This window comes from Gobius niger (genome assembly GCF_951799975.1).
Source record: "Gobius niger genome assembly, chromosome: 14".
NCBI classification, from domain to species: Eukaryota; Metazoa; Chordata; class Actinopteri; order Gobiiformes; family Gobiidae; genus Gobius; species Gobius niger.
Window position 1 is genome coordinate 15,007,196 of NC_136865.1, and position 14,740 is coordinate 15,021,935.

At 39.5% G+C, this 14,740-nt stretch overlaps 1 protein-coding gene across 1 annotated transcript; it reads right to left on the reverse strand.

Moving 5' to 3' along the window:
* Positions 1 to 1,733: 1,733 nt before the first annotated feature.
* ptp4a2b (protein tyrosine phosphatase 4A2b) lies at positions 1,734 to 12,634 on the reverse strand. Its single transcript, XM_079571349.1, has 7 exons — positions 12,464 to 12,634; positions 4,914 to 5,203; positions 4,483 to 4,591; positions 4,291 to 4,383; positions 4,081 to 4,211; positions 3,065 to 3,139; positions 1,734 to 2,644 (listed from the first exon to the last, which is right to left on the reverse strand). Exons 2-7 carry the CDS (start codon positions 4,916 to 4,918, stop codon positions 2,533 to 2,535), a joined length of 525 nt encoding a protein of 174 aa, XP_079427475.1. The 5' UTR covers positions 4,919 to 5,203; positions 12,464 to 12,634; the 3' UTR covers positions 1,734 to 2,532.
* Positions 12,635 to 14,740: the final 2,106 nt, after the last annotated feature.

Here is a 14,740-nt window from a genome sequence, read left to right on the forward strand (position 1 = left end):
CATGGTGAGGTGCAGTGGTTATAAAAACTGTGGTACATGTACTGGTACTTCTGCAGGGTCATTGGCAAATTTAGACTCAATTTTAATTAGAAATTGCTCCATTTACGCTTTTGAAATTCAATAAAGTTAGATGCTTTCCTTTAGATTTAGACATGGTTTACACCCAGTTTATATATGTATATTTTTTTAATTTAAGACCTGATTCAATCTTGATCTAGGCCTGTGGTACCTGGATGGTGAAATATGAGGTGACCCTTGTGAAGCTGGCGCACCTTATCAGCACCATAGCAAATGAAGTGAAATATTTGTGAGGTACTAACTAGTCTATGGAATCTCATATTTTCCTCTTATTTCAAATGTCACATTTGATGGTCAATTTTTTCAAACTATTGAATTGTAATTAAGGAAAAGGTTTTGTTAAATAGTTCACCGTTTTTCCATACTGAGATATGTTCTTACCTGATCTTAGATGAGTTGGTGCATACCTGCATTGTCATTGTGCATGTCCTCAGTCATGCAAAAAGAGCAAAGATGTAGCAAGCATTTGGCCTCTCCCAATGTATTCCTATAGCTCCAAACGGGGTGAAGGTAGAAGCGACCATGTTCTTCCACAGGCACGCACACAGACCAGACAGGTACGTATCAACTCATCTGAGCTCAGGTAAGAACATATCTCAGTATGGAAAAACGGTGAACTATTCCTTTAAGACACTGAAAAATATTTGATGTCAACTTTAAGGTGGGCCATTGCTTATTTTTTTTCCTTGAATGTACTTTTAATTCAAGGGACATGCCCCATAAAATAAAACTATACTTCTTTAACATTTTTTGTGAACAACATTGAGATATGATGGCCGTTGCTCAAGTTTTGCCCGGGGGCTTTTTGTTTCTGTCTGGAGAACAATGGCTCTATGTCGCTATGTTACAATGTCATCTATTCTAAACTGTCATGACGTTCGGGTATTTGTGCTACAACAAACACACGTACGTCGACGATACCAAACATGCTCCAAATGATCTGCTAGACACAGATCATTCTATTCTGGAAGTAGGTTATCAAAGAAAAGCATTTAGAAGAGGAAATTATGTATTTAACATGTGTGGCTCTCTGTAGTCAAAGCAAATGCAACAACCCCATGAGGATAGATGTTGATGTCCTGCTCCCAGTCAGGTCTGATGTAAAACGCATGAGCCTCCTCACAGTGAAGACTCATTTGAGTGAGTGTATTTGACCAAAAAAAAAAAACTTCTACTTTTTATGTATGGCTTTAAATCGACATTTATTTCCCTATCAGTGCACCAGCTGCATTTATCAGCCTTGGCCAGCAGGGGGCTCACTCCGAGTAGACAGAGGCTTTGGTTGGAATTACCAGAAGCCTTTTGTGAGTCATTTCTCAGTAGCATGGTGTCCTGTGCCTTCCACGTGCTGCTGAGTCATTGGGCGCTATTGTAAAGGGCACGGCGCATTTGCTTTGACATGTCCTCCGAGTGTTCACCGTTAAAATGTAGGTCAAAGTGAGTCGCTGAGTAGAAGGTGACAAATCTAAGTGGATTCTATTCATCCAGCAAATAATAAGAACAAATCTGATACAAAAGCCTTTTTTTTTTTCCTTTTTTTTTTAGTTTTATTTATATTTAAAGAACCAATACGAATTCAGGGTGTTTTTCAAAATGGGAACAATGATACAAAATTGACAATGTTCTTTCAGCTTTGTCCCATCTTTCAGTTCTGATCCTCGGCAATATTTGAACCACTTTGAATATGTTTTCTTTCTCTTTTTTTTTAAGACAAGTCCTTCTATGGTCACAGAAATGGCAAAAGAGTACCTGCTTTCCCTGCATGGATGGCAACAGGGCAATTGACTGAGGTGAGGGGACCGATTATTGCACTCAAACAAATAAAATACATAGCTCTTGAGAGAAAAGAAAATAGAAATACGTGATCTACCCCCATCCTACTTTTGACAGCCACAAACATGATATTGTGAATAAATATTGAGACACTTAAACTCTGTGAACCTTTAAAGTAAGTGGCAAGTGACAAAAAGAAGGAAAAAAAAAACATTACTGCATTTTACGTGAAGCTTGACCTCGTGTACCAAACCACCTCAAAATGGACAATATTGATAATGGAATAAAAATGTACATAATTCGAGCCCAATCACAGTCCATAATCAGTTGAGGACTATATTTTACGTTACAATCATCAATATTTGTGTAAAAAGTAGAAATCGATTAAAAAAAAAAAATCCAATGATAACAACTTAAAGGAACAGGATGGTCTCGAGTAGAGTAATAAATGTGGCCCATGATGAAAGTACTGAGGCCTTCAGCAGGCCTGTTGGTGTGCTTTGACCTTCCATTCATTGGTTCAGCTGGTGGGTGCCCAGATCTGGATACATTGCATTTACTTGCTTTTTCTCTGATCAATAAACCATGTCTCAGTGTTAACAAATCATCACAATAATTACTGACAGCACTCTTTTAATTGTCTCCCGTAGCGTGGAAGATTACAAACTACATGTGCACAGCTTACTGCACACAGCAGTGTTGGCCATTAGTATCCTTGAATCGCAGACGCATCTTGGGTCTGTATTTCTCCAGGTACATAAGCTGTTTGGAGTTGAAGGCTCCACGTCTCTTCCTGAAAAACAAAAACACATCAAGAGTAGGAATATGAATTTAATTATCAGTGACTTATATTTGTTTTTAGCCTATAAAACATGACAGGCTCGACGGGGACGCACGTTATGGAATAAAACAACTGAAATTCATTTTTTTGGGGGCTTTTTAGTTCAGTTATGTATAAAGCACCATGACACATTTAGGAGCTTTTTTTCCCTCTTCACCAGCTATGTAATCGATAACACTACACAATCATATTCTGATTATGATTACTATATAATCAAGCAATTATTGATCAATCAAGCGAGTATTTTTCAGTTCTCATTCTATGTAATGCATATGGATATTTGTATGTTAATATAATGTACCATCTACATTCACATAAAATATAATCACTGATGTGCAAAAGTGTGTAAGTGATGACATGACTGATACATACTGTCTGATAAACTGCACAGCATCTTCATACTTCATTCCACTTTCGATGAGGGCTAAGGCCACCAGGACTGGAGCTCTGTGCAGCATCGGAGCATTGGTGTGGCAGAAAGAGTAAAAGAAGCAGACAAGGAGAGCACAAGATTAAATGCCAAGGTTCACATAGCTGTAATAATGTACGAGGGGCTGGGGCTATAAACCTGGGAAACCGGCCTGGGAAATCAACAGGGGGGCAACACTCAACTATTGCCTTGGGGCACTGCACTACTCTCTGGGCTGCACACACCTAACAGCCAGAAGTTTCAAGCTGCTTTCTCACTAAATGTGCAAAAAATAAATGCAAACACTGCTCAGATCCAAGTGCTGACGAGGCCTTTTTGATGAACAACTTTGTAGTCACAATACTCCTGACCAATAATGTGCACAAAGTAACAGATCACAAAGCGACTGGTTTAAAATATTTGCAATACCAACGTACATGCAAAAGCTAAATATATCACAACAGCGGAAGTGTGATTGTCACACATGCAAGTCTGACCAAATTCTTGAAATGATAGAATCTTCAGAATGCCACAAAATGCTAGAAGCCACGAGGGTTTTCAGAAAGGCTTAAGCGCCTCCACACCCATGCGCGTCATCATCTTTGTTGTCAACAGTGACCTGGTATTTACAGTCACACATAGTCTCATCGATATTCAACCCGTCAACAAGAGGAACACCATATGCAAATGCAGTTCCCGTTTCCCTCAATTTTGTTTACCATAACTGGAACTCATAATATCTACTGAAGCATTCAAGCGTTTAGACAGATGTTTACAAACTTTAACCTGATTAAAAATATGTACAACTACCTACTGATGGCAGAAACACCTACTTAAGATAATCATTCACGGCACTTTTTATATTGACAGAATTGTTTCACTAAAAGTCTGAGTCTCGTCTGGTACAGTTTTTCACAAGCTCCCAGCCCTCTACATTTGTTTTGTGATTTTAGGTTGCAGAAAATGAGTAGCCTCGTACCGGCCAAGCCCAGCCACGCAGTGCACAGCGACGATGCAGCCAGGCTCCTCTCGAAACTTTGTGTTCAGCAGCTTTAGCCAATCATCTACAATTTGGGTGGGAGGGGGGGCGCCATCATCGAAGGGCCAGTCCTGAAGAGAGCAGAATAAGGGATTATATCACACATGCATGTCTTGTCAGCTCAGTGAAAAAGGAGTCAATGTTTCTCACCAGAACCTGGATTCCCTCCTTCTCTACGGGAGCTTTATCATATGTGGCTTCACAAACTCTTACCAACGTGTTCACCTCAAACTTCTTCAGCTCCTAATTGACACAGAAGAAGAAAATTATTTAAGATCTTCCTTTCTTTCTTTCTTTCTTTCTTTCTTTCTTTTCCCCCCCCCTTTCGTTTGTAGGCCATACCTCGGTGAACTTGTTGAGCGTGGCGTTGGTGGGATTATGGGTGATCAGGAACCTCATGCACTCGCTTTTAATCTCGACTGCAGCGGGGCGGTTCATGTTGGCGAGACGGCTTAAAACACAATTACAATACAATATTCTTACAAAATACGAACGCAACTTTTTGGCTCAGAACTCAGCACAAAAAAATGCAAGTGGATGCAAAAAGGACAGGGTGTAATAAATAATAAAAATGAATGACAAGACGTAGAAGGATTGTTCAAAGAGGTTGACAGTTGCTTTAACTAAAAAAGGGATGGTAAGCACACAAGGAGAACAAAAATAACAGACGCTTGTCCACTGTACGCCGGGATGCACGAAATGAAATATTAGGAAACTAAACCAAAAAAAATGGAGAAAAAAAAAGAAAACATCCAGGAGTCCAATCAAGTTACCCCATTCAGGAGAGCTGTTTGTGATTGGCCGTTAGACGAGAAAGTGGATAAGTTAAGGTCTCTGTTCGTATTGGTCGCGAGGTTGACAGGGCGGTGCTGTCGGGCCGAGGAGGAGGACTACGCGATATCCCAGGAGCACTTCGGATGCGGCGTCAGGGGGGTTTCTGGGCAGCGTAGTCCCTGAAGAAGTGGCGGCCGGTTCACTTCTCCGCAGACGTGAGGTGCTGTGCCTGGCAGAACTCTCCGCTCACACACGCCATATAGGTGCGGCTCAAGTCGGAACGGAAGCCCTGTGGAGGGAAGGGCAGAGTTCACGTCAATTCAAAGAATGGAGTCGCATTTTACAAATATAACAATCCAATGGGTGCATTTCTGAACGCCTAGGCCAACTGTTGCAGAAAACAATTTAAAAAAAAAAAGTATGCATGCAGTGCAGGTCATACACAGGTCACGCAGCATGGGAAGTAGACTTTTAAAAGCAGATGTTCTAAAATACCTTATCATTGAGCTACAAATGTCAGTACTTGGTTTTAGTGTATTTGGGAAGATATTCTATTTTTCAAACTAAAAGTAGTAACTAGGACAAGTATTCCTACTGTGTTACCAAAATATTATCACACCAAAGAAACCAAAAACATCTATGGTTTTAGATTGTCATTATTAACTTCTTGCCTGTGGTAGGAAAGTACATTTATGCCATGAGCCAAACTTGACTGTATTCTAACACTTGGGAAAGTTGGTCTGAAGCCACTCCACAGGTTGCCACTGCATCACAGACGGACTGTAAAATGTGGTCTTTGTGAACAGGTACAGTGCCCTCTCTTTGACAGGGCGCTCAGAGCCAGCCGCCACATACTGGCTAGAACCGTCTTTCAGCCAGTATGGGAGAGTTAGGAGAGAGAGGAGTAGGGCAAAGGACACTGTGCTTTAGCCGCAGAACATACAAGGTGTGTGCACTGTGCAGTGACTGAGAGGAGTGGACTTTAGCACTATGTCAGGTCCACAGTCACAAGGCCTGGATTACAGGGCGGGCAGGGCTTCAAACGGATGCATTTCTGCCCTTTTCAACTGTTGCCTGACACACACCACTATTTTCACTCTGACATTGCAACACGTCATCGATGCACATTACAGATAACACTTCATTCTTTTGACACAGATTCTCTAGAATAAAGATTCACCGGTCAGCCAGTTTTCAAACACCATACAAAGAGTGAAGATTGATATAAACTTCTCTCACTATATTTTCAGGGAGCAGTTAGAAAGTGGATTGACTACTGCCTCTCTAAGCCATTGTTTTATTGTAGAAAGATTCACTCAGCCGGTCTGTAAACAGTGTGTTAGTAAGATCAAATAAAACACTCAAACGCTTCAGTTTTCCTCAGGTAATCACAACGTCATGAGGATCTTGTGCAAATTAGCACGATTTGCAAACTGGCATTGCACAGACACAACCAAAGCCTGCCTGAACTCAAACTTGCATACGCTTATGCATATGATATGCAAGCAACCACACAGGAAGCAAATGAAGCCATCTTAGACAAACATCAGGGCTTTCCCATAGCTGACTAGTGACTAAAACTACAAACACTTCAGTCACTCGCATTGTAAATACAAGCATAAGTTTCGTTAAGTTGAACATTTTTCATTCATATTTGTTACAGACATCCCATAATTACACAGCAATAGAGGCTCAAAAGGAGTAGGTTAAAGCTACGCAGCTTAGATTGGTCATATATTTAAGTAAGAAAACCCCTGACATCAAACCTCTGTTGTTACATCTCAAAATAGAAAGGTCAGAGTTAGGGATTGTAACAAAGACACCAGGACTGCCCAGCATCATGCGTCAAACTCACTGTAGCGCGAGCGAGGAGCGACCCCTTGATAAGGTCACAGAAGTATCTCAAGACAAGGAAAAGTTGTGTAAAACCAAGTGTGATAAAGATGTGTGTGTGCGCGCCTGTGTGTGTGTGTCTGTCTGTGTGAGTGTGTGAGTGTGTCTGTGTGTGTGTGTGTCTGTGTGAGTGTGGCAACTAACAGCATATCATGACAAAGCATAATAGAAAAATCAGTTGGTTGACAATTTTACTCAATAGGTGAAACCAATTTTAAGGTTTTTCCTTCTATGTCTCAAACAGAATAGTAACAGGTGCTGAAGTGGAAGGTGAGAAAAAAAAAAGCTAAGGGTTAGACGAGGATTGTATCAAATACTCTGCAAATCTATGAGGGATAGACTAGTGTGAAACAACCACTTTTAGCTGTGCTATGGCTCTGGAAAAGAACTAATTATTACTAATACGAACTACAAATCCAACACAAAAGCAGTGATAGGAAGCTGCTTGAGTATTTTGATGTCAAAGGAACTGCAGAAGAAAGATAATGTGTCCCACAGACAAACCTGCAGTCTGAAACCTGGACTACAGTGCACATACAGTGTACATAAAAGTACTGTGAACGATCATAGGACATTCACATAAGTTCACTGGTTAGTACTTGCGCATGACGGCAAGAGACCTGGAGCCATGGGGCCTCTCTATGGAGTTTGCATGTTCACCCAGATCTCCTCAGGGATTGTGAGTCGCAGTGGGAATGTCCTTGTTATATAAAGATTTAAAGAAAAATGAATACCGGTAAACATAACTGTTTTCGGTTCTTCCCAGCTAAAGCAGTGACTAGGTGACCAAAGAAAATGAGAGATGGAGTGTCTAGCAAAAGCCACCTCTGCTCTGACCCAGTTCCTTGTGTAACCTTCGGAAAAATGCAGCAGCGAATATCTATCGAAGTAAAAGGCATTTTAATACACGTGTGTGAATGAAAAAAAACAACCCAAATGCATGATTATAAAGCTAAACAAACAACACCCTTCATGAGTATATGAATAACAACATGACCAATTTAGCACTTTTCTTTTAAAAAGATGCATTATGCAACTGTCTAAGAAAAAAAAATAAAAGTTACTATCGACCTCTCAGTGACCTAGGGTGGTTAGCTTGGGTGCTTTCACTTTCCATCCCAGTGGCCTCTATAGCGCTCCAGGATCAATTTTATTTCAGGGAGGTTTTCAGGATGGAACCTACACGTAACCATGGTTCCATCTGAGGTGAAAACCTACCAGTAATACTAAAAACAATTGATCCTCAAGGCCATTGGGATGGAAAGCAAAAAGCACCAATTGTGTGTATTTGACCACTAAAAGCTCAAATACACACTAATATTAACTCCTTTTTTTGCTTAAAAAGTTGTATAATGCACCTTTAATGACAATGTTCAAGAAATAGGCCACCGTTTTTGTATACTGAGATATGTTCTTAGCTGAGCTTAGACGAGTTGATGCGTACCGGTCTGGTCTTTGCGCGTGCACTCACAAAAACACCGAACATGTTGTTAGCATTTAATCTCTCTTCTCCTCACGGACCCAAACAGGGGTAAAGTAAGAAGCTCTTCCACGTTTTAAAATACTGTTAACGCGATCCAAGTATGGTCACACAAAATTAAACTTTACTGCGCGGACGTTGAAGTGCTCCTACGGCATCCTACGGTACAAAATAGTACCCCTTTTTATCTGCTTAGGAAATGTTGAATGTTGTGTGACTATACTTGGATCGTGTAAACGCTCATGTAACCGTATTTAAATAAGGGAAATGTAGACGAGATGGTCACTTCTAACTTCACCCCACTTTGGGTCCATGAAGAGAGGCTAAATGCTAACATGTTCGCTGTTTTTGCGTGACTGACCGCACACGTAAAGACCAGACAGGTACGCATCAACTCGTCCAAGCTCAGCTAAGAACATATCTCAATATGCAATAACGGTGGCCTATTCCTTTAAAACTACTAACACCACACTGCACGTTTCAAATAAAATATGACTAGGTTATTCCCACTCAATCAGTCTACAGACATCTAGTTGCTCTCCTCCCTTCGGAGCTGCCCTCTCCAGAGTTTTACAAACATTGCCTTAGGCATAAAAATGATACTTGGAAGTCGGTCGACTCTGTGTGGCCTCACGCTGCACAGTGAATTCTGATAACCTGCCACCTGCCTGCTTCCTGGAATATATTAGAGCTGAGCCGTACCACCTCCATCATAAGGTTTATCACCACTCCTTTGTAATATGCAGTTACCAATTAGAGATTTTATCATTCAAACAAAACAAACTCACTCATAAAAGCAGATACAATACAATAAGAAGGATGTGGCCTTCTACACCTCACAAAACTAACACTTCAGCATAGTTTATTTTTCTTTGTTTAGGTCTTTTCTCCAACCAAGTATCATTCAGAAAGAGCCCATAGAATTATATACAAGAGCCCCAAACCAACTGTGCCATTTCACCATAAAACTGACAGTTTGTAGTAGTCGCAAAAATATTGTCTTAAGTAGCATTCAAGAGTATTGTCAATTTTCCTTTAAAAAATACACTAATGCAAATGCCATTCTCCAACTCACTTCTTCAGCAGAGTCTCCAATTTGTCAGTCAGTTTTTCTCAGCAGTTCGGTGGGGGAGGACGTGCAGCACAGCCATGTACAGCATTGGCTAGTCTCATGACATACAGTATAATGATAAATGTAAGTCAATGTGCCAACACTGGATCATGTTCAGTGGAATGCTGCGCCTCTGTTATATAAAGAGCATTTCACTTGTAAGATTATTTCTGTGTTACTTGCATAAAGACCATGTTCACGCCTGCTCCCTGCATGTCACTAAACTCAATACTAGTCGAGGCAGAAGTCTTTGCTTATCACTATATGTAGCATCTGAGTGAACACAGATATAATATCAAAGACCTCGGATAGCGCTGAGGGAGTTCACTTAGTACAAGAACTAGACACTTTCTTAGTCAGACTTGCTGCCCTAGTAATACAACATAGCAAGGTGATAGGTCAATAAAGTCCTGTAGCGCTCAAACTTAACATACATCTTCCCACAGCTCTAATCACAACTGTGACAGACTTTGGATTAATAATGACAGTCTGACAGCAACGACTAAAACTGTCAACTTCATCATCGTCACTAGCAAAAGATACTAGCAACATAGTTAACACCCAAAATGTTACTTTCAAAACATAAACCCAATTAGCTGTGTACATTAAATACTCACCTGGTTGCAGCTGTGTAGAGCCAGGTCAAGTCTGGCAACAACCTGTGCTAACTTTACTTGTTGCTATAGCCCCATTCTTTAGCATCATCATCTAGAGGCAGTTTCAATGGATTACTGGAGCGCTGTGGCAACAACAGTAAACAACCAGCAGGCCAATGAGAACTGGGTTCATTAAGCCACACGCAGCGTGAAGCGAAGTGCCCTGGAGAACTAATACACATAGGGATTTGGTTTCTGATGTAAAAACAAGCCTGCATACAGAAGACCAGGTCCAGGTCTGTCCATTTGTCCAGCTATTCCAGACTAACTGACCAAACAAACAACGTCTGCCCTACCTCAAAAGCTGTGAGCAGAGACAGGCAGAATGCCAGGACATTACAACAGAGGTGTTCCTCTCCCCAAGTAACCCTCCATGTCACTGCACACCAAGCTCACATTTCACACTTGCAGTAACCAAGCCTGAGAGCACCCACGTTACTCACAGCTGGCTTTATCCAGCTCACAAATGGCAAAAAAAACAAAACAACTTTTGAGTACAGATCATGAAAAAACACCTTGAAATAGAAACACCAGTAAAAATATGTCTTGACATTTTATTTACCTATTATGCATTCTGGTTCTAAAATGACTGAGGTGTTCTGTGTATCTGGAACTCCAGCTCTGCTATCAAGCTAAAATTTAGAAGCAAAATTTCTACTACTACTACTATTTAAAACCTTCGTTGACAAAAAAAATAAAATGAATAGTAGAAATATAAATAGGGGTCAAAGAATTCAAAACCACTGAATTGGAGGGATATTTTACAACTATATTAATAAAGAACACACCGGATAAATTAGTATCCTGCACCTGGACACGAGGACCCTCAGGCTTCATCTCAAGGGATTGATCCTCTTTAATAAATAAATGTCAAATTAATTAGTATTGACAGTTGTGAGGAATTCCATGAATATGATCATGGCAGGCTGCCATGTCGATCTGTAAGACAGCTCAGCTCACCATAGGTAATTTGGGTCACCTGGCTGTGCGTCAACAGGAGGAATGTGTAATTAGCTTACCTGTTGCACCAGTTACTCATTCACTAACAGTAGTAGGAGGGGCCAGTGTTACTCATTTGTAGTAAATAATGATTAAAATCTGTGAGCAGCAGAAGAGAGGAAGGCTTTTGGAAGGTCATCAATTGAAAACTGAGAGTCATGGGAAAGTGTTGTGGCCTTCAGTGTCACAGCTGCTCAAGTCGACTTCCTCCCCAAATGGGTTTCCTTCTATCAGTTGTGACAGCATTAATCGTTGGACACAAGGCCAAATCTTAAGCAACCTTTGCTCTAGTGAAACCAATTGAAATCTGTAAGCTAAAACTGTCCATCATTTAAATGAAGCATTATAAAAACAGCACTACCATGCCATAGAAGACTGTTCAACGCCCACACCACAAAGTATGTCGCCCAAACGCCATATAAATCATAAACACATATAAATGACATGTTGCGCTTAATATAAAAACTACCTGTTGACAACGCGATCCAATAAAACACACCTGAACATCGTGGCACTAATGTGCATACATGTAAATTATATTCATGCCAGGGCATGAGGAAAGAGGCAGAGGAGAGAAAATGAGTGATCAGTTTGAATGCAAATAAACCTTATCCAAGTCAGGCTGGCATAATTTTATTGAGTAAAGAGTAAAAAGGGCGGAAATTCGTTCAACTCTGATATATATAATGTAGACTAGACAGGCATTAAAACAGACACTAAACGACTGTAAAACACGCCATCGAGACAACGGGTTATCATTTACGGAACCAAATTGCGTAGTGTCCTCTCGTAAACTACATTGTCCAAATGTTAACCCCGCGTTAACTACACATTACCTGGACGGTGAATAAGGCAAATGCTACATAATTGCCGCAGCTCGTTTGCAGCTAAGGCTAGCTTGAGATTTGTGATTTAAAGCGGAGAGAAAAAGGACACATTATTGAAAACGAGGCACTTGATAGATAATAGGTCTCCAACATACAATACGAGTGATACAGAGATTATTCTTCGTGTGCCTTTATAAACATACAGTCTTTGGCCCTGAAGGAAAGCTAGCGAAGTTAGCCTACAACTAGCTACAGTGCTAACTGAAGAAGCTAGCCACTCGCTATTTATAACAACATTATAACAACCTCGTTGGCAACGCAGACAACAATGGCAAGAGATATTTTCTAGGCCACTAGTATTCGGTAAAACAACGAGGAAAATGTAATCATTTTAACACGACTATCCATGTTTTATGACAGGCCAAGAGGTGGGCAGTTTTAACCGCAACTTTCTAGTCTCTTGTGTCGACTCAAATGCTGACGAAAACCAACTTTTACTACAGGATGGTGCCACACAATCTCTGCCATGCCAACACATAATTAAAAATAGCTCAAACCGTTTTAAAGCATTTTGGTTACTTACAAAGATCAGACTAAACATTGAAATCCCGTGACTACCCCGAAGAAAGTGGAGGGAGTGTAGAAAGCGATGTCTGGTCGCCTTTTTGTTCCTCTTCAATGTGGCAGCCTTGCTTCTCGTTGGAGGTCGGAATCTGTTGTTGGGGAGGAGTCTCCCGTCAATTTGAGCAGACCTTCACGTTCGTCGGAAATTTTCATTTCTATTTGTGTAGAGCTGTTAATAAAGAGATCAAAACAAAATCTATACAAAGCAACTGCTTAAATTGCTTCTGTTTAACTACGCCGGGTGTATTATAAAATCCAATTTGAGAGTTGTCCTAAACAGTAAAACAGCAACATCTCTGTTTTTATATAGGTTTGGTGTGTTCTCGTTTTAAAGGAGTCCCTTTAACATAACACACCGTGGCTGGCGTCAGTACGACGTAAGGAGACAGATCCGGTTGTATGATGATAGCTCACCCTGGTGACGATAGTTCCAGAAAATAACTGGACAAAAAAGCAAGTTCCCCGGGGGACTTGAAATGATTGAATTTCTCTTTCTATGTTAGATTTATTTTTTTATCCAAACATGTAGAAATAGAGTTTAGCTTTTTGCTTAAATGCCAGTTGCCACATAATATGAAATTCATTAGACGACCACATATATTTGTTAGGCTCTATCTCTGATTTTTTATTTTTTTTGCTAGTAGAGGACCATTTTTTGTTGTCCTTTAGGATATTGTAAACCAAGACATTTGTGGGAAAGACACTTTGCATGTAATTATTAAAGCATGTATGTATGTATATCAATTTCATTAAGTCTAGTTTATCAACAAATGTAGGATTGAGTTTTTACAACAACTAACATTTTAATTTTGTTGCTTCCTCTTTCATCGTCTATAATAAAATAAATAAAGTACAGGGCCTTTAAGAACTCAAAACTGGAACTTCAATCCTCTATTGTTTCTCTCTCTCTCTCTCTCTCTCTCTCTCTCTCTCTCTCTCTCTCTCTCTATATATATATATATATATATATATATATATATATATATATATATATATATATATATATATATATATATATATATATATAATGGGCCCCAAAAAATACTTTAACAAAAATGACAGTCTCACACAAACATGAAAGATGTAATTTATTGATATGATACCAATACAATCAAGTACTGCAGATTTTGTAAATGCAGACAATGCATGTAATCAAAGAGTGCCTTTTAAACCAAACTCTATTGCTTATTGCAATAGCCAATTACACATCATATGCTGATACATAGTAGCACAATACACAAAGAAAATTGTACACACAATCCTTCACAAACAATGCTTAGTGCTAAGTACAAGTTTATGATTTTATGTATCACACGTATCACTGTACTGTAGGTAAATATACGTTCTGAGCTTCGGTGATCAATCTTGACATCCCTGTTAAATTATCATTATGTAAGTATACATCTTCATCAGTTTCATGTGCAAATGGGAATAACTGTTTGTATTTACTTTTAATCAAACAAATCTCCCTTAAACCGAAGTAAGCTTTTAACTATTTACTTTTATAGTTTTAGAGATAAGGGAAAATAACTGACACTTGATAAACTAAAATCTGCAAAGGGCAAATTCTACAAGTGACATTGTCTATGGAAACAAAGGGAGTAATAGCCACATCATTATTGTACGCTGAAAGTCAAAGTAAAAATGGAAACATACAGCACTAATGCAATTGCATTTCATTTAGACAGATTGTCTTAGTTAATAGCCCATACTTTATGTATTTAGCAAAAATGTGAACAATGATTTGATTTACATTGCATTTACTTATTTACAGTATGCATTTTTACCACAGCATTGTGGTACTGCGGGCAGGACACATTCATTCTGACTGCAAGGGTCAATACTTGCCACAGTCCTTTTATATGTACATTCCAATAATGAGGGGACTTTTTTTTAGATACAACAATGAATCACCAAACCAAACCTTTCACTTTGCTTTTTAAGTGTAAATTGGTACAGTGTTCAGAAACTGAAGGTAAGGATTTTGTCACTGCCAAAATCTTTAATAAAAAGTCAGAGTTCTTTTAATGTTTCAGTGTTCAAGAGATCTGTTTTAGCATACATCTATGTGCTTCAGTCACCAGAAAATATGTAAAACATTGACTTTTAACAAACACAGGGGACAAGGGGAGATGTTTAATGTTTCATCTGATGGAATTGAACAAATAACTCTCATTCTGTTTCAGTACAGCACCTTGCATACAAACAGTAGCTACCTGTATTTCACAACCTCTAA

What these genes read in the sequence shown, in the direction of transcription:
- ptp4a2b (XM_079571349.1), bottom strand. An exon ending in CGCTCAACAAGTTCACCGAG is followed by an intron (nt 4,384 to 4,482) that starts GTATGGCCTACA and finishes TGTGTCAATTAG; the next exon opens with GAGCTGAAGAAGTTTGAGGT. An exon ending in AGGAGGGAATCCAGGTTCTG is followed by an intron (nt 4,212 to 4,290) that starts GTGAGAAACATT and finishes TGCTCTCTTCAG; the next exon opens with GACTGGCCCTTCGATGATGG.